Source organism: Hemiscyllium ocellatum, chromosome 18 (assembly GCF_020745735.1).
Source record: "Hemiscyllium ocellatum isolate sHemOce1 chromosome 18, sHemOce1.pat.X.cur, whole genome shotgun sequence".
Taxonomy (NCBI): domain Eukaryota; kingdom Metazoa; phylum Chordata; class Chondrichthyes; order Orectolobiformes; family Hemiscylliidae; genus Hemiscyllium; species Hemiscyllium ocellatum.
In genome coordinates, this window is record NC_083418.1 from 13,560,625 (window position 1) to 13,580,238 (window position 19,614).

A 19,614-nucleotide genomic window follows, 5' to 3' on the forward strand; every position below is an offset into this window, starting at 1 on the left:
TGTAGTTATTCATTTTTAATATTAGTACAAAATCTGAGTCCTCACCATAGCATTGCAAAGCTGTTCTTATTAAATATTCCGCATAAGCTTGGCGAATTGCTTGCATTTAAACTTAACATTCTGATATTTTCCAGTGACATGTCTTCAACATAGGTTTGGAAAACAATTTCAAAGCTGAGATGAATTGGCATCTATTTGCATAGTATTGTGGTAATAGGTGATTTTAACTTCCCCACTATTAACTGGAATTCCCCTAGTGCCAGTTGGGGCTTAGATGGAATGAAATTTGTTAGGTATATCCAGGTGGGTTTCTTTTAAACAACGTAGTTAGTCCAACGAGGGAAGAGGCCATTTTAGACCTTGTAATGGAGAATGAGTCTGTATTCTGTGGGGGAGCATTTTGGGAACAATGATGATTAATTCTGTATGTTTTAGGATGGTTACGGATAAGAATGAGACTGGTTTTGTTTTGGGAAATCATGTAGGATAGTCAACATGGCTTCGTGCATGGGAAATTGCATCTCACTAACTTGGTTAAGTTTTTTGAAGAGGTTACAAAGAGGATTGTTGAAGGCAAAGCAGTAGATGTTGTCTATATAAACTTCAATAAGACATTTCACACGTTTCCACATGATAGACTAATTAGCAAAGTTAGATCATATGGAATCCAGAAGCAATTAGCCAATTGGATACAAAATTATTTTGAAGATCAAAGATGGAGGGTGGTGGTGGAATTGTTTTTCAAACTGGTGACCTGTGACCTGCAGTGTGCAGCAAGGATTGGTGCTGGGTCTACTGCATTTCACCGTTTATATAAATGATTTGGATGTGAATACTGGAAGTATGGTTAGTGAGTTTGTGCATATCACCAAAATTGATGGTATAGTGGATGGTGAAAAAGGTTATCTCAGAGTACAACAGGACCTTGATCAGATAGGTCAATGAACCAAGGAGTTGCAGATGGAGTTTATTTCAGATAAATGTGAAGTATAGCATTTTGGCGGGGCATACCAGGGCAGGACTTACACACTTGATGGTAAGGTCCTGGGGAGTAGTGCCGAACCAAGAGAACTAGAGATGCACGTGTATAGTTCCTTGAAATTGGTGGTGAAGAAAGCATTTGGTACACTTGCCTTCATTGAGTTTCCGATTGAGAGGTTGTATTGTGGCTGTACAAGACATTGGTGAGGCCAGTTTTAGAATACTGCATTCAGTACTGGACTCCCTGCTATAGGAAAGATTTTTTAAAAAACTTGAAAGAGTTCAAAAAGACTTACAAGGATGTTGCTGAGATTAGTGGATTTTAGCTATGGGGGGAGATTGAATAGGTTGGGTTTTCTTTTCTTGGAGTGTCAGAGGCGTAATTTTATTGAGGTTTATAAAGCAATGAGAGACACATATAGAGTGAATAGCCAAGATCTTTTTAGGGTTTGGGAGTTTAAAACTAGTGGGTAATGATTTAAGAAGAGGAGAAAGATTTAGAAGGATCCTTTGGGGCAACTTTTTATGCAGAGAGTGGTGCATGTATAGAATGAGCTGCCAGATCAAGTGATTGAGGTTGGTACAATTGAAAAGGTATCTGAAATGTATATGAATAGGAAGGATTTAGAGGGATATGGGCCAAATGCTAGCAATTGGGACTCAATAAGTTTAGAATGTCTGGTCAGCATGGACGAGTTGGACCAAATGGTCTGTTTCTGTGCTGTATAATTCTATGACTTTATAGCTTTATGGTTCTTGGGCTAAATTGGGGGAAAGCAAATTATAACCGTATTAGACAGGAAATGGAGAAATTAGATTGGAGCGATTGTTTGAGGGTAAATCCCCTCATGACAAGTGTGAGTGTTTTAGAACCTAGTTAATCCAAGTTAAAAACCAGTATATTCCTGTGAGGCTAAAATATAAGAGTGACAAGATTCGGGAATCCTGTATGACAAGAGAAATTGAAAGTTTAATCAAAAAAGAAAAGGAAGCAAATGTAATATTTCAGAAACTGAAATCAGGCAAAGCCCTGGAAGAATATAAACAAAGCAATAACTTGACAAAGAAATAGGAGGGCTAAAAGGGGCCATGAAGGATTAAGGAGAACACCAAGACATTTTAGACATACATACACTCTTGTGTGGATTCAGAAGAAGTGGGTAAGGCCTTAATGAGTAATTCACCAAGGAGAAGGACATAGATGATGGGAGGATTAGGGAGGAAATATTGATATTCTCGGGCATGTCAATATGAAGCAGCAGTAGGTGTTGGCTGTCTTGGAAAACATTAAGGCAGGTGAGCCTTACTTAAATTGTAGGAAATTATTGGACAGGATTTACTCACATTTGAAGAAAAATAGACTTATGAGAGAAATTCAGCATTGATGAGGGTCAGGCAGTGGCTGTTGTCTGTATGAACTTTATAAAAGCATTTTACATGGTCTGTCATGGTAAGCTTGGTCCAGAAGATTAAGTCATATGAAATCTTCAGTGAATTAGAAAGTTGGATACAAAGTTCACTTGGTCATTGAAAATGTGTTGCAAGGGGCTGCTGTGACATTTATAGCTTGTAATATGTAGAAATTATTTGAATAAACATGTAGGTAGTGTAGTTGGTAAGTTTGCAAATGCCATGAAAATTGGTGGAGTCATGGATAGTAAGGAAAGTTGTCCAAGATTACAACAGGATATAGATCAGTTGGAAAAGATGGCAAGGAAATGGCAGGTGGAGTTTAATCTGGATAAGTGTAAGGTCATACATTTTGAGAGGCTAAGTTGAAGATTTTCTACATTCTTTTCATGACAAAGTGATCTTTATCAATTGGATCAAAATGCTGAGAAATGGCAGGTGAACTTCAATTTGGATAAATGTGAGGTATTGTATTTTAGTAAAACAAACAAGGGCAGGAGCTATACAATTAATGGTAGGTCCTTGAGCAGTGTTGTAGAACAGAGAGATCGAAGGATTCAGGTCTATAATACTTCAAAATTTGTGTCACAGATAGACAGGATGGTTAAGAAGGCATTTAGCACACTTGCCCTCATTGCTTAGACCTTTGAGTGTAGGAGTTGAGGTTGTACAGGATGTTGGTGAGGTCTCTTCTGGAGTTGTGTGTGCAGTTCTGGTCACCCTATTATAGAAAAGGTAATACTAAATTGGAGAGAGGTATGAAAAGATTTAATAGGATGTTGCCAGGAATGGAATACTTGAGTTATAAAAATAGGCGGGATAGGCTGGGACTTGTTTCAGTGTAGTATAGGAGGTTGATTGATGGCCTTTGAAAAGTATAGAAAATCAGGAGGGACACAGTCAAGGAGAATAGAGTCATAAAGAAATACTGCACAGAAACAGACCTTTCGTCCAACTTGTCCAAGCTGACCAGATAACCTAACCTAATCTAGTCCCCTTTGCCAGCACTTGGCCCATATACCTCGAAACCTTTCCTATTCATACACCCATCCTGATGCCTTTTAAATGCTGCAATTGTACCAGCCTCCACCACGTCCTCTGGCAGCTCTTTCCATATACACACAACCCTCTGCATGAAAAAGTTACCCCTTAAGTCCATTTTATGTTTTGGCCCTCTCACCGATAAAGGTTTTTCCCTAGGGTGGGAGAATTCCCTAGGGTGGGGATAGGGGGCATATTTTTAAGGTGAGAGGAGAAAGATTTAAAAAGGACATCAGGGGAAGTGTGTGTTGAATGCATTGACAGAGGAAGGTGTGGAAGTAGAAACAATTAAAGTGGTTAAAAGACAATTAGATAAGTACATGAATAGCAAAGGGTAGAGGGGAATATGGGCCACATGCAGAGACATGGCATGAGTTTCGTTTGGGAACATGTTTGGCATGGACTGAAGAGTCTGTTTCAATGCAATATTGCTTGAGGGAATTAAATACCAATGTTTACGCACTGGCAATCATTTCCATGTGTTTTTTTTTGGAAACTGAAATAATACAAGTTGTAGGAAGGATACACTGTAGCTCCTCTGTTTTGCTCCAATTCACCAGTAGTATGACACACACCAACATCTCTACCAAAACCCATTTGCCACAAAAGTCTGTCAGCTATCACATTGACTTCACACTTTCATGCGAACTCTTGTTTTGCAGAATAACATTCATCTGGTCTCCATGAGGACCTTCCACGAATTACGGGTGCAGTGTGAAAGTCTTTTAGCTTTACTACAGGGATGAGCAACATGGTGAATAAATTTAAGGGCAGTCAACACAAATGCATTTATGCCATATCCAATTTACATTAGGGTCAGTACAATCAGCCAAATGCATTTTTGCTGATTGGAACCTGTTCTACCTATTTGTAAGTGAAGCACATCCAGGGACTTTAGCAACAATGTTGACAGAAGTGTAATGAATGCAATATGTCCTCACGAATTATTTTCCTGCCAAAATAGCTGGTGAAAACATACATAAGATTTACCCGTAATTTTAACGCGTCGTCCTCATGCCTGATTATTGCACAGTCATGTTTATTTTCTCATGGTTCCAAGAACAGCAGCCACTGTCGTCTATATATTGACAGGAAGGTAAATAGTGTGGCTGTGTGAGAACTCATCATGAGATGCCTGTGACATAATTTTCATGCCTTTTGTCTTCCAGGACAGGCAGTGGTGACTTCTGTAGGTAAATCAGACCTGTGTAACTTTACACTCTGTACCAAGAGCTGTGAGATTGTGAAGTACACAGGCAAATGTCACACCACTACAGCGCCTACTACAACTCCATCTGAAACTGCAACAACAGTAACAGTAACTCCCACAACTACAGAAACAACAAGATGCTCTTGCCACGCCAACGGACAAACATTATCACCTGGTAAGTGCACCAGGTGAAATGAAAACTGGTATCATGTTGAGTTACACAAGAAGTCTGGGAATGGGAGAAAACCCCCTTGACTGTGGATGCTTGAAATCAGAAAACAACAGTGAATTTGCTGGAAAAATTCAGCAGGTGGTCTGCCAACCTGTGTGGAGAGACAGCAGGGTCAATGAAGTCAGTGCAAATCTCTGAGCTGAGTCCATGTTATCTCTGATGGATACTCATTTGGCAATTCCAACGTAGTGAATGTGATAGGTTCTGATTAATCATTGGTCAGCGAAGAATGCTAGTTAAAATATACTTGTCCATTCCAAAACAAAAACACGTAGTTTCAGAAGAGGAGCCACTGTCGTGACTATATTGAAACAAAGATCAATACAGTGGCAGATTGACAAGCTGTCGTGAGATGCCTGGAACATCATTTTCATGATTTTTGTCTTCCAGGACAGGCAGTGGTGACTTCTGTAGGTAATTCAGACCTGTGTAACTTTACGCTCTGTACCAAGAGCTGTGAGATTGTGAAGTACACAGGCAAATGTCACACCACTACAGTGCCTACTACAACTCCATCTGAAACTGCAACTACAGTAACAGTAACTCCCACAACTACAGAAACAACAAGATGCTCTTGCCACGCCAATGGACAAACATTATCACCTGGTAAGTGTCTCAACATCAATGAAATCGTGTACCATGACAAATTGCATAGGCAAGCTGGGAATCTTGTCTGATGTGTGTCTCCATCAACCTCCCAGAACAGTGATCAAGAATGCGCCCTAAACTGGTAATTCCAACATTGTGAATGGGTTGTTCTTGGCAGTTGCAGAAAGTGGAAACTTTCTTACCTTGTTTCATTTCATCCAACAAATGTCATTGCTTTTCTGCTGGACAAACACGTGCAGGTGGTTGTTTCTTTGGGATGTGAAAGAAGAAAGGAACTAAGTTCAATTTGCACGTACATTAATGTCCTTTGCTCACTTGTCTGTTTATATTTGCTAACCATTTGTACGCACCATTTAGATGTTTGCCACACCCGTTTACCTCATCAATCAGCCTGTGTTGATTTCTGATTGCAATGTTCCATGCCAAATCTTGTCTTGCAGAATAGGATTGTTTATAATTTTTAGGAAGATCTCATCTTTTTTGTTTCATCAATTATCTCAGCTTTCTGCAATGCTGAACGAAGCTTTAAATGTCCTGGTTCTTTTTTGGAAAGGAAAGGAGAATGTTAGAATTTTCACTCTCCTCTGGAGCTTCAGTGCTCTGTTTAATCTTCTGACATTTTTTTCTTGTCTGACGACACCACACCATTTATATTTTATCTCAGACATTTACCACATGTATTGGACAGTGGCAATATTGACTTCAGATTTCATAGTTTTTAAACCATGCCAAGTTTTCCCTTGCAGGATGACATATTCTGATTTTGTGGAAGAGCTTGCAATTTTTTTTATGCAGTTTGAATTTTTTTTTAGCATAACTACAGAGATGAGCAACAGAGCGAACAAATTCGAGGGCAAACACCTGAAATGCAATGATGCCATATCTAGGTTACGTTAGGATCAGTACAATCAGCCAAATGCATTTTTGCTGTTTGGAACCTTTCTGTAAATGAAGCATATCCAGGGACATTAGCAACAGTGTAATGAATGCGATATATCCTCACAAATAATTTTCCTGTCCAAATAGCTGGTTTGAGCATACATGACATTTGCCCATAATTTAAATGTGCCGTCTTCATGTATGGTAATTGCACAGTCATGTTTATTTTCTCATGGTTCCAAGAATAGCAGCCACTGTCGTCTATATATTGACAGGACGGTAACTAGTGTGGCTGTGTGAGAACTCATCATGAGATGCCTGTGACATACTTTTCATGACTTTTGTCTTCCAGGACAGGCAGTGGTGACTTCTGTAGGTAAATCAGACCTGTGTAACTTTACACTCTGTACCAAGAGCTGTGAGATTGTGAAGTACACAGGCAAATGTCACACCACTACAGCGCCTACTACAACTCCATCTGAAACTGCAACAACAGTAACAGTAACTCCCACAACTACAGAAACAACAAGATGCTCTTGCCACGCCAATGGACAAACATTATCACCTGGTAAGTGTCTCAACATTAATGAAATCGTGTACCATGACAAATTGCATAGGCAAGCTGGGAATCTTGTCTGAGGTGTGTCTCCATCAACCTCCCAGAACAGTGATCAAGAATGCGCCCTAAACTGGTAATTCCAACATTGTGAATGGGTTGTTCTTGGCAGTTGCACAAAGTGGAAACTTTCTTGCCTTGTTTCATTTCATCCAACAAATGTCATTGCTTTTCTGCTGGACAAACACATGCAGGTGGTTGTTTCTTTGGGATGTGAAAGAAGAAAGGAACTAAATTCAATTTGCACGTACATTAATGTCCTTTGCTCACTTGTCTGTTTATATTTGCTAACCATTCGTACGCACCATTTAGATGTTTGCCACACCCATTTACCTCATCAATCAGCCTGTGTTGATTTCTGATTGCAATGTTCCATGCCAAATCTTGTCTTGCAGAATATGATTGTTTATAGTTTTTAGGAAGATCTCATCTTTTTTGTTTCATCAATTATCTCAGCTTTCTGCAATGCTGAACGAAGCTTTAAATGTCCTGGTTCTTTTTTGGAAAGGAAAGGAGAATGTTAGAATTTTCACTCTCCTCTAGAGCTTCAGTGCTCTGCTTAATCTTCTGACTTTTTTTTTGTCTGACGACACCACACCATTTATATCTTATCTCAGCCATTTACCACATCTACTGGACAGTGGCAATATTGACTTCAGATTTCATAGTTTTTAAACAATGCCAAGGTTTCCCTTGCAGGATGACATATTCTGATTTTGAGGAAGAGCTTGCAATATTTTTTCATGCAGTTTTATTTTCTTTGAGCATAACTACAGAGATGAGCAACAGATCGAACAAATTCAAGGGCAAACGCCTGAAATGCAATGATGCTATATCTAGGTTACATTAGGGTCAGCACAATCAGCCAAATGCATTTTTGCTGTTTGGAACCTTTCTGGAAATGAAGCATCTCCAGGGACATTAGCAACAGTGTAATGAATGCGATATATCCTCACAAATAATTTTCCTGTCAAATTAGCTAGTTAGAGCATACATGACATTTGCCCATAATTTTAATGTGTCGTCTTCATGTATGGTAATTGCACAGTCATGTTTATTTTCTCATGGTTCCAAGAACAGCAGCCACTGTCGTCTATATATTGACAGGAAGGTAAATGGTGTGGCTGTGTGAGAACTCATCATGAGATGCCTGTGACATAATTTTCATGCCTTTTGTCTTCCAGGACAGGCAGTGGTGACTTCTGTAGGTAAATCAGACCTGTGTAACTTTACACTCTGTACCAAGAGCTGTGAGATTGTGAAGTACACAGGCAAATGTCACACCACTACAGCGCCTACTACAACTCCATCTGAAACTGCAACAACAGTAACAGTAACTCCCACAACTACAGAAACAACAAGATGCTCTTGCCACGCCAATGGACAAACATTATCACCTGGTAAGTGTATCAACACAAATAAAATCTTGTACCATGACAAATTGCATAGGCAAGCTGGGAATCTTGTCTGATGTGTGTCTCCATCAACCTCCCAGAACAGTGATCAAGAATGCGCCCTAAACTGGTAATTCCAACATTGTGAATGGGTTTGTTCTTGGCAGTTGCAGAAAGTGGAAACTTTCTTACCTTGTTTCATTTCATCCAACAAATGTCATTGCTTTTCTGCTGGACGAACATGTGCAGGTAGTTGTTCATTTGGGATGTGAAAGAAGAAAGGAACTAAGTTCAATTTGCACGTACATTAATGTCCTTTGCTCATTTGTCTGTTTATGTCTGCTAACCATTCGTACGCACCATTGAGATGTTTGCCACACCCATTTACCTCATCAATCAGCCTGTGTTGATTTCTGATTGCAATGTTCCATGCCAAATCTTGTCTTGCAGAATATGATTGTTTGTAATTTTTAGGAAGATCTCATCTTTTTTGTTTCATCAATTATCTCAGCTTTCTGCAATGCTGAACGAAGCTTTAAATGTCCTGGTTCTTTTTTGGAAAGGAAAGGAGAATGTTAGAATTTTCACTCTCCTCTAGAGCTTCAGTGCTCTGTTTAATCTTCTGACATTTTGTTCTTGTCTGACGACACCACACCATTTATATCTTATCTCAGCCATTTACCACATCTACTGGACAGTGGCAATATTGACTTCAGATTTCATAGTTTTTAAACCATGCCAAGTTTTCCCTTGCAGGATGACATATTCTGATTTTGAGGAAGAGCTTGCAATATTTTTTCAAGCAGTTTTATTTTCTTTGAGCATAACTACAGAGATGAGCAACAGATCGAACAAATTCAAGGGCAAACACCTGAAATGCAATGATGCTATATCTAGGTTACATTAGGGTCAGTACAATCAGCCAAATGCATTTTTGCTGTTTGGAACCTTTCTGTAAATGAAGCATATCCAGGGACATTAGCAACAGTGTAATGAATGCGATATATCCTCACAAATAATTTTCCTGTCAAATTAGCTAGTTAGAGCATACATGACATTTGCCCATAATTTTAATGTGTCGTCTTCATGTATGGTAATTGCACAGTCATGTTTATTTTCTCATGGTTCCAAGAACAGCAGCCACTGTCGTCTATATATTGACAGGAAGGTAAATAGTGTGGCTGTGTGAGAACTCATCATGAGATGCCTGTGACATAATTTTCATGCCTTTTGTCTTCCAGGACAGGCAGTGGTGACTTCTCTAGGTAAATCAGACCTGTGTAACTTTACACTCTGTACCAAGAGCTGTGAGATTGTGAAGTACACAGGCAAATGTCACACCACTACAGCGCCTACTACAACTCCATCTGAAACTGCAACAACAGTAACAGTAACTCCCACAACTACAGAAACAACAAGATGCTCTTGCCACGCCAACGGACAAACATTATCACCTGGTAAGTGCACCAGGTGAAATGAAAACTGGTATCATGTTGAGTTACACAAGAAGTCTGGGAATGGGAGAAAACCCCCTTGACTGTGGATGCTTGAAATCAGAAAACAACAGTGAATTTGCTGGAAAAATTCAGCAGGTGGTCTGCCAACCTGTGTGGAGAGACAGCAGGGTCAATGAAGTCAGTGCAAATCTCTGAGCTGAGTCCATGTTATCTCTGATGGATACTCATTTGGCAATTCCAACGTAGTGAATGTGATAAGTTCTGATTAATCATTGGTCAGCGAAGAATGCTAGTTAAAATATACTTGTCCATTCCAAAACAAAAACACGTAGTTTCAGAAGAGGAGCCACTGTCGTGACTATATTGAAACAAAGATCAATACAGTGGCAGATTGACAAGCTGTCGTGAGATGCCTGGAACATCATTTTCATGATTTTTGTCTTCCAGGACAGGCAGTGGTGACTTCTGTAGGTAATTCAGACCTGTGTAACTTTACGCTCTGTACCAAGAGCTGTGAGATTGTGAAGTACACAGGCAAATGTCACACCACTACAGTGCCTACTACAACTCCATCTGAAACTGCAACTACAGTAACAGTAACTCCCACAACTACAGAAACAACAAGATGCTCTTGCCACGCCAATGGACAAACATTATCACCTGGTAAGTGTCTCAACATCAATGAAATCGTGTACCATGACAAATTGCATAGGCAAGCTGGGAATCTTGTCTGATGTGTGTCTCCATCAACCTCCCAGAACAGTGATCAAGAATGCGCCCTAAACTGGTAATTCCAACATTGTGAATGGGTTGTTCTTGGCAGTTGCAGAAAGTGGAAACTTTCTTACCTTGTTTCATTTCATCCAACAAATGTCATTGCTTTTCTGCTGGACAAACACGTGCAGGTGGTTGTTTCTTTGGGATGTGAAAGAAGAAAGGAACTAAGTTCAATTTGCACGTACATTAATGTCCTTTGCTCACTTGTCTGTTTATATTTGCTAACCATTTGTACGCACCATTTAGATGTTTGCCACACCCGTTTACCTCATCAATCAGCCTGTGTTGATTTCTGATTGCAATGTTCCATGCCAAATCTTGTCTTGCAGAATAGGATTGTTTATAATTTTTAGGAAGATCTCATCTTTTTTGTTTCATCAATTATCTCAGCTTTCTGCAATGCTGAACGAAGCTTTAAATGTCCTGGTTCTTTTTTGGAAAGGAAAGGAGAATGTTAGAATTTTCACTCTCCTCTAGAGCTTCAGTGCTCTGCTTAATCTTCTGACATTTTTTTCTTGTCTGACAACACCACACCATTTATATCTTATCTCAGACATTTACCACATGTATTGGACAGTGGCAATATTGACTTCAGATTTCATAGTTTTTAAACCATGCCAAGTTTTCCCTTGCAGGATGACATATTCTGATTTTGTGGAAGAGCTTGCAATTTTTTTTATGCAGTTTGAATTTTTTTTTAGCATAACTACAGAGATGAGCAACAGAGCGAACAAATTCGAGGGCAAACACCTGAAATGCAATGATGCCATATCTAGGTTACATTAGGATCAGTACAATCAGCCAAATGCATTTTTGCTGTTTGGAACCTTTCTGTAAATGAAGCATATCCAGGGACATTAGCAACAGTGTAATGAATGCGATATATCCTCACAAATAATTTTCCTGTCCAAATAGCTGGTTAGAGCATACATGACATTTGCCCACAATTTAAATGTGCCGTCTTCATGTATGGTAATTGCACAGTCATGTTTATTTTCTCATGGTTCCAAGAATAGCAGCCACTGTCGTCTATATATTGACAGGACGGTAACTAGTGTGGCTGTGTGAGAACTCATCATGAGATGCCTGTGACATACTTTTCATGCCTTTTGTCTTCCAGGACAGGCAGTGGTGACTTCTGTAGGTAAATCAGACCTGTGTAACTTTACACTCTGTACCAAGAGCTGTGAGATTGTGAAGTACACAGGCAAATGTCACACCACTACAGCGCCTACTACAACTCCATCTGAAACTGCAACAACAGTAACAGTAACTCCCACAACTACAGAAACAACAAGATGCTCTTGCCACGCCAATGGACAAACATTATCACCTGGTAAGTGTCTCAACATTAATGAAATCGTGTACCATGACAAATTGCATAGGCAAGCTGGGAATCTTGTCTGAGGTGTGTCTCCATCAACCTCCCAGAACAGTGATCAAGAATGCGCCCTAAACTGGTAATTCCAACATTGTGAATGGGTTGTTCTTGGCAGTTGCACAAAGTGGAAACTTTCTTGCCTTGTTTCATTTCATCCAACAAATGTCATTGCTTTTCTGCTGGACAAACACATGCAGGTGGTTGTTTCTTTGGGATGTGAAAGAAGAAAGGAACTAAATTCAATTTGCACGTACATTAATGTCCTTTGCTCACTTGTCTGTTTATATTTGCTAACCATTCGTACGCACCATTTAGATGTTTGCCACACCCATTTACCTCATCAATCAGCCTGTGTTGATTTCTGATTGCAATGTTCCATGCCAAATCTTGTCTTGCAGAATATGATTGTTTATAGTTTTTAGGAAGATCTCATCTTTTTTGTTTCATCAATTATCTCAGCTTTCTGCAATGCTGAACGAAGCTTTAAATGTCCTGGTTCTTTTTTGGAAAGGAAAGGAGAATGTTAGAATTTTCACTCTCCTCTAGAGCTTCAGTGCTCTGCTTAATCTTCTGACATTTTTTTCTTGTCTGACGACACCACACCATTTATATCTTATCTCAGCCATTTACCACATCTACTGGACAGTGGCAATATTGACTTCAGATTTCATAGTTTTTAAACAATGCCAAGGTTTCCCTTGCAGGATGACATATTCTGATTTTGAGGAAGAGCTTGCAATATTTTTTCATGCAGTTTTATTTTCTTTGAGCATAACTACAGAGATGAGCAACAGATCGAACAAATTCAAGGGCAAACGCCTGAAATGCAATGATGCTATATCTAGGTTACATTAGGGTCAGCACAATCAGCCAAATGCATTTTTGCTGTTTGGAACCTTTCTGGAAATGAAGCATCTCCAGGGACATTAGCAACAGTGTAATGAATGCGATATATCCTCACAAATAATTTTCCTGTCAAATTAGCTAGTTAGAGCATACATGACATTTGCCCATAATTTTAATGTGTCGTCTTCATGTATGGTAATTGCACAGTCATGTTTATTTTCTCATGGTTCCAAGAACAGCAGCCACTGTCGTCTATATATTGACAGGAAGGTAAATGGTGTGGCTGTGTGAGAACTCATCATGAGATGCCTGTGACATAATTTTCATGCCTTTTGTCTTCCAGGACAGGCAGTGGTGACTTCTGTAGGTAAATCAGACCTGTGTAACTTTACACTCTGTACCAAGAGCTGTGAGATTGTGAAGTACACAGGCAAATGTCACACCACTACAGCGCCTACTACAACTCCATCTGAAACTGCAACAACAGTAACAGTAACTCCCACAACTACAGAAACAACAAGATGCTCTTGCCACGCCAATGGACAAACATTATCACCTGGTAAGTGTATCAACACAAATAAAATCTTGTACCATGACAAATTGCATAGGCAAGCTGGGAATCTTGTCTGATGTGTGTCTCCATCAACCTCCCAGAACAGTGATCAAGAATGCGCCCTAAACTGGTAATTCCAACATTGTGAATGGGTTTGTTCTTGGCAGTTGCAGAAAGTGGAAACTTTCTTACCTTGTTTCATTTCATCCAACAAATGTCATTGCTTTTCTGCTGGACGAACATGTGCAGGTAGTTGTTCATTTGGGATGTGAAAGAAGAAAGGAACTAAGTTCAATTTGCACGTACATTAATGTCCTTTGCTCATTTGTCTGTTTATGTCTGCTAACCATTCGTACGCACCATTGAGATGTTTGCCACACCCATTTACCTCATCAATCAGCCTGTGTTGATTTCTGATTGCAATGTTCCATGCCAAATCTTGTCTTGCAGAATATGATTGTTTGTAATTTTTAGGAAGATCTCATCTTTTTTGTTTCATCAATTATCTCAGCTTTCTGCAATGCTGAACGAAGCTTTAAATGTCCTGGTTCTTTTTTGGAAAGGAAAGGAGAATGTTAGAATTTTCACTCTCCTCTAGAGCTTCAGTGCTCTGTTTAATCTTCTGACATTTTGTTCTTGTCTGACGACACCACACCATTTATATCTTATCTCAGCCATTTACCACATCTACTGGACAGTGGCAATATTGACTTCAGATTTCATAGTTTTTAAACCATGCCAAGTTTTCCCTTGCAGGATGACATATTCTGATTTTGAGGAAGAGCTTGCAATATTTTTTCAAGCAGTTTTATTTTCTTTGAGCATAACTACAGAGATGAGCAACAGATCGAACAAATTCAAGGGCAAACACCTGAAATGCAATGATGCTATATCTAGGTTACATTAGGGTCAGTACAATCAGCCAAATGCATTTTTGCTGTTTGGAACCTTTCTGTAAATGAAGCATATCCAGGGACATTAGCAACAGTGTAATGAATGCGATATATCCTCACAAATAATTTTCCTGTCAAATTAGCTAGTTAGAGCATACATGACATTTGCCCATAATTTTAATGTGTCGTCTTCATGTATGGTAATTGCACAGTCATGTTTATTTTCTCATGGTTCCAAGAACAGCAGCCACTGTCGTCTATATATTGACAGGAAGGTAAATAGTGTGGCTGTGTGAGAACTCATCATGAGATGCCTGTGACATAATTTTCATGCCTTTTGTCTTCCAGGACAGGCAGTGGTGACTTCTCTAGGTAAATCAGACCTGTGTAACTTTACACTCTGTACCAAGAGCTGTGAGATTGTGAAGTACACAGGCAAATGTCACACCACTACAGCGCCTACTACAACTCCATCTGAAACTGCAACAACAGTAACAGTAACTCCCACAACTACAGAAACAACAAGATGCTCTTGCCACGCCAACGGACAAACATTATCACCTGGTAAGTGCACCAGGTGAAATGAAAACTGGTATCATGTTGAGTTACACAAGAAGTCTGGGAATGGGAGAAAACCCCCTTGACTGTGGATGCTTGAAATCAGAAAACAACAGTGAATTTGCTGGAAAAATTCAGCAGGTGGTCTGCCAACCTGTGTGGAGAGACAGCAGGGTCAATGAAGTCAGTGCAAATCTCTGAGCTGAGTCCATGTTATCTCTGATGGATACTCATTTGGCAATTCCAACGTAGTGAATGTGATAAGTTCTGATTAATCATTGGTCAGCGAAGAATGCTAGTTAAAATATACTTGTCCATTCCAAAACAAAAACACGTAGTTTCAGAAGAGGAGCCACTGTCGTGACTATATTGAAACAAAGATCAATACAGTGGCAGATTGACAAGCTGTCGTGAGATGCCTGGAACATCATTTTCATGATTTTTGTCTTCCAGGACAGGCAGTGGTGACTTCTGTAGGTAATTCAGACCTGTGTAACTTTACGCTCTGTACCAAGAGCTGTGAGATTGTGAAGTACACAGGCAAATGTCACACCACTACAGTGCCTACTACAACTCCATCTGAAACTGCAACTACAGTAACAGTAACTCCCACAACTACAGAAACAACAAGATGCTCTTGCCACGCCAATGGACAAACATTATCACCTGGTAAGTGTCTCAACATCAATGAAATCGTGTACCATGACAAATTGCATAGGCAAGCTGGGAATCTTGTCTGATGTGTGTCTCCATCAACCTCCCAGAACAGTGATCAAGAATGCGCCCTAAACTGGTAATTCCAACATTGTGAATGGGTTGTTCTTGGCAGTTGCAGAAAGTGGAAACTTTCTTACCTTGTTTCATTTCATCCAACAAATGTCATTGCTTTTCTGCTGGACAAACACGTGCAGGTGGTTGTTTCTTTGGGATGTGAAAGAAGAAAGGAACTAAGTTCAATTTGCACGTACATTAATGTCCTTTGCTCACTTGTCTGTTTATATTTGCTAACCATTTGTACGCACCATTTAGATGTTTGCCACACCCGTTTACCTCATCAATCAGCCTGTGTTGATTTCTGATTGCAATGTTCCATGCCAAATCTTGTCTTGCAGAATAGGATTGTTTATAATTTTTAGGAAGATCTCATCTTTTTTGTTTCATCAATTATCTCAGCTTTCTGCAATGCTGAACGAAGCTTTAAATGTCCTGGTTCTTTTTTGGAAAGGAAAGGAGAATGTTAGAATTTTCACTCTCCTCTAGAGCTTCAGTGCTTTGCTTAATCTTCTGACATTTTTTTCTTGTCTGACAACACCACACCATTTATATCTTATCTCAGACATTTACCACATGTATTGGACAGTGGCAATATTGACTTCAGATTTCATAGTTTTTAAACCATGCCAAGTTTTCCCTTGCAGGATGACATATTCTGATTTTGTGGAAGAGCTTGCAATTTTTTTTATGCAGTTTGAATTTTTTTTTAGCATAACTACAGAGATGAGCAACAGAGCGAACAAATTCGAGGGCAAACACCTGAAATGCAATGATGCCATATCTAGGTTACATTAGGATCAGTACAATCAGCCAAATGCATTTTTGCTGTTTGGAACCTTTCTGTAAATGAAGCATATCCAGGGACATTAGCAACAGTGTAATGAATGCGATATATCCTCACAAATAATTTTCCTGTCCAAATAGCTGGTTAGAGCATACATGACATTTGCCCACAATTTAAATGTGCCGTCTTCATGTATGGTAATTGCACAGTCATGTTTATTTTCTCATGGTTCCAAGAATAGCAGCCACTGTCGTCTATATATTGACAGGACGGTAACTAGTGTGGCTGTGTGAGAACTCATCATGAGATGCCTGTGACATACTTTTCATGCCTTTTGTCTTCCAGGACAGGCAGTGGTGACTTCTGTAGGTAAATCAGACCTGTGTAACTTTACACTCTGTACCAAGAGCTGTGAGATTGTGAAGTACACAGGCAAATGTCACACCACTACAGCGCCTACTACAACTCCATCTGAAACTGCAACAACAGTAACAGTAACTCCCACAACTTCAGAAACAACAAGATGCTCTTGCCACGCCAATGGACAAACATTATCACCTGGTAAGTGTCTCAACATCAATGAAATCGTGTACCATGACAAATTGCATAGGCAAGCTGGGAATCTTGTCTGAGGTGTGTCTCCATCAACCTCCCAGAACAGTGATCAAGAATGCGCCCTAAACTGGTAATTCCAACATTGTGAATGGGTTGTTCTTGGCAGTTGCACAAAGTGGAAACTTTCTTGCCTTGTTTCATTTCATCCAACAAATGTCATTGCTTTTCTGCTGGACAAACACGTGCAGGTGGTTGTTTCTTTGGGATGTGAAAGAAGAAAGGAACTAAATTCAATTTGCACGTACATTAATGTCCTTTGCTCACTTGTCTGTTTATATTTGCTAACCATTCGTACGCACCATTTAGATGTTTGCCACACCCATTTACCTCATCAATCAGCCTGTGTTGATTTCTGATTGCAATGTTCCATGCCAAATCTTGTCTTGCAGAATATGATTGTTTATAGTTTTTAGGAAGATCTCATCTTTTTTGTTTCATCAATTATCTCAGCTTTCTGCAATGCTGAACGAAGCTTCAAATGTCCTGGTTCTTTTTTGGAAAGGAAAGGAGAATGTTAGAATTTTCACTCTCCTCTAGAGCTTCAGTGCTTTGCTTAATCTTCTGACATTTTTTTCTTGTCTGACGACACCACACCATTTATATTTTATAAATATATCATTTATCTCATCCATTTACCCCATCTATTCGACTGTGGCAATATTGACTTCAGATTTCATAGTTTTTAAACCATGCCACGTTTTCCCTTCCAGGATGACATATTCTGATTTTGAGGAAGAGCTTGCAATATTTTTTCATGCAGTTTGAATTTCTTTGAGCTTCACTTCAGTGATGAGCAACAGAGCGAGGGCAAACACCTGAAATGCAATGATGCCATATCTAGGTTACATTAGGGTCAGTAAAATCAGCCAAATGCATTTTTGCTGTTTGGAACTTTTCTGTAAATGAAGCATCTCCAGGGACATTAGCAAGAGTGTAATGAATGCGATATATCCTCACAAATAATTTTCCTGTCAAATTAGCTAGTTAGAGCATACATGACATTTGCCCATAATTTTAATGTGTCGTCTTCATGTATGGTAATTGCACAGTCATGTTTATTTTCTCATGGTTCCAAGAACAGCAGCCACTGCCGTCTATATATTGACAGGAAGGTAAATAGTGTGGCTGTGTGAGAACTCATCATGAGATGCCTGTGACATAATTTTCATGCCTTTTGTCTTCCAGGACAGGCAGTGGTGACTTCTGTAGGTAAATCAGACCTGTGTAACTTTACACTCTGTACCAAGAGCTGTGAGATTGTGAAGTACACAGGCAAATGTCACACCACTACAGCGCCTACTACAACTCCATCTGAAACTGCAACAACAGTAACAGTAACTCCCACAACTACAGAAACAACAAGATGCTCTTGCCACGCCAATGGACAAACATTATCACCTGGTAAGTGTATCAACACAAATAAAATCTTATACCATGGCAAATTGCATAGGCAAGCTGGGAATCTTGTCTGATGTGTGTCTCCATCAACCTCCCAGAACAGTGATCAAGAATGCGCCCTAAACTGGTAATTCCAACATTGTGAATGGGTTGTTCTTGGCAGTTGCACAAAGTGGAAACTTTCTTACCTTGTTTCATTTCATCCAACAAATGTCATTGCTTTTCTGCTGGACGAACATGTGCAGGTGGTTTAGCTTTGGGATGTGAAAGAAAAAAGGAACTGAGTTCAATTTGCACGTACATTAATGTCCTTTGCTCACTTGTCTGTTTATGTCTGCTAACCATTCGTACGCACCATTTAGATGTTTGCCACACCCATTTACCTCATCAATCAGCCTGTGTTGATTTCTGATTGCAATGTTCCATGCCAAATCTTGTCTTGCAGAATATGATTGTTTATAATTTTTAGGAAGATCTCATCTTTTTTGTTTCATCAATTATCTCAGCTTTCTGCAATGCTGAACGAAGCTTTAAATGTCCTGGTTCTTTTTTGGAAAGGAAAGGAGAATGTTAGAATTTTCACTCTCCTCTAGAGCTTCAGTGGTCTGTTTAATCTTCTGACATTTTGTTCTTGTCTGACGACACCACACCATTTATATCTTATCTCAGCCATTTACCACATCTACTGGACAGTGGCAATATTGACTTCAGATTTCATAGTTTTTAAACCATGCCAAGTTTTCCCTTGCAGGATGACATATTCTGATTTTGAGGAAGAGCTTGCAATATTTTTTCATGCAGTTTTATTTTCTTTGAGCATAACTACAGAGATGAGCAACAGATCGAACAAATTCAAGGGCAAACACCTGAAATGCAATGATGCTATATCTAGGTTACATTAGGGTCAGTACAATCAGCCAAATGCATTTTTGCTGTTTGGAACCTTTCTGTAAATGAAGCATATCCAGGGACATTAGCAACAGTGTAATGAATGCGATATATCCTCACAAATAATTTTCCTGTCAAATTAGCTAGTTAGAGCATACATGACATTTGCCCATAATTTTAATGTGTCGTCTTCATGTATGGTAATTGCACAGTCATGTTTATTTTCTCATGGTTCCAAGAACAGCAGCCACTGTCGTCTATATATTGACAGGAAGGTAAATAGTGTGGCTGTGTGAGAACTCATCATGAGATGCCTGT

The 19,614-nt window shown here is 39.4% G+C and overlaps 1 protein-coding gene across 1 annotated transcript in view; it reads left to right on the forward strand.

Moving 5' to 3' along the window:
* The window catches only part of LOC132824528 (mucin-2-like), a 167,966-nt gene that overhangs the window by 69,839 nt on the left and 78,513 nt on the right, over nucleotides 1–19,614 (forward strand). The window contains exons 30-41 of the mRNA XM_060839164.1: nucleotides 4,602–4,817; nucleotides 5,265–5,480; nucleotides 6,715–6,930; nucleotides 8,163–8,378; nucleotides 9,614–9,829; nucleotides 10,277–10,492; nucleotides 11,727–11,942; nucleotides 13,177–13,392; nucleotides 14,628–14,843; nucleotides 15,291–15,506; nucleotides 16,741–16,956; nucleotides 18,196–18,411. Coding sequence (XP_060695147.1) covers nucleotides 4,602–4,817; nucleotides 5,265–5,480; nucleotides 6,715–6,930; nucleotides 8,163–8,378; nucleotides 9,614–9,829; nucleotides 10,277–10,492; nucleotides 11,727–11,942; nucleotides 13,177–13,392; nucleotides 14,628–14,843; nucleotides 15,291–15,506; nucleotides 16,741–16,956; nucleotides 18,196–18,411 — 2,592 coding nt within the window. The remainder of the gene's footprint in view (nucleotides 1–4,601; nucleotides 4,818–5,264; nucleotides 5,481–6,714; nucleotides 6,931–8,162; nucleotides 8,379–9,613; nucleotides 9,830–10,276; nucleotides 10,493–11,726; nucleotides 11,943–13,176; nucleotides 13,393–14,627; nucleotides 14,844–15,290; nucleotides 15,507–16,740; nucleotides 16,957–18,195; nucleotides 18,412–19,614) is intronic.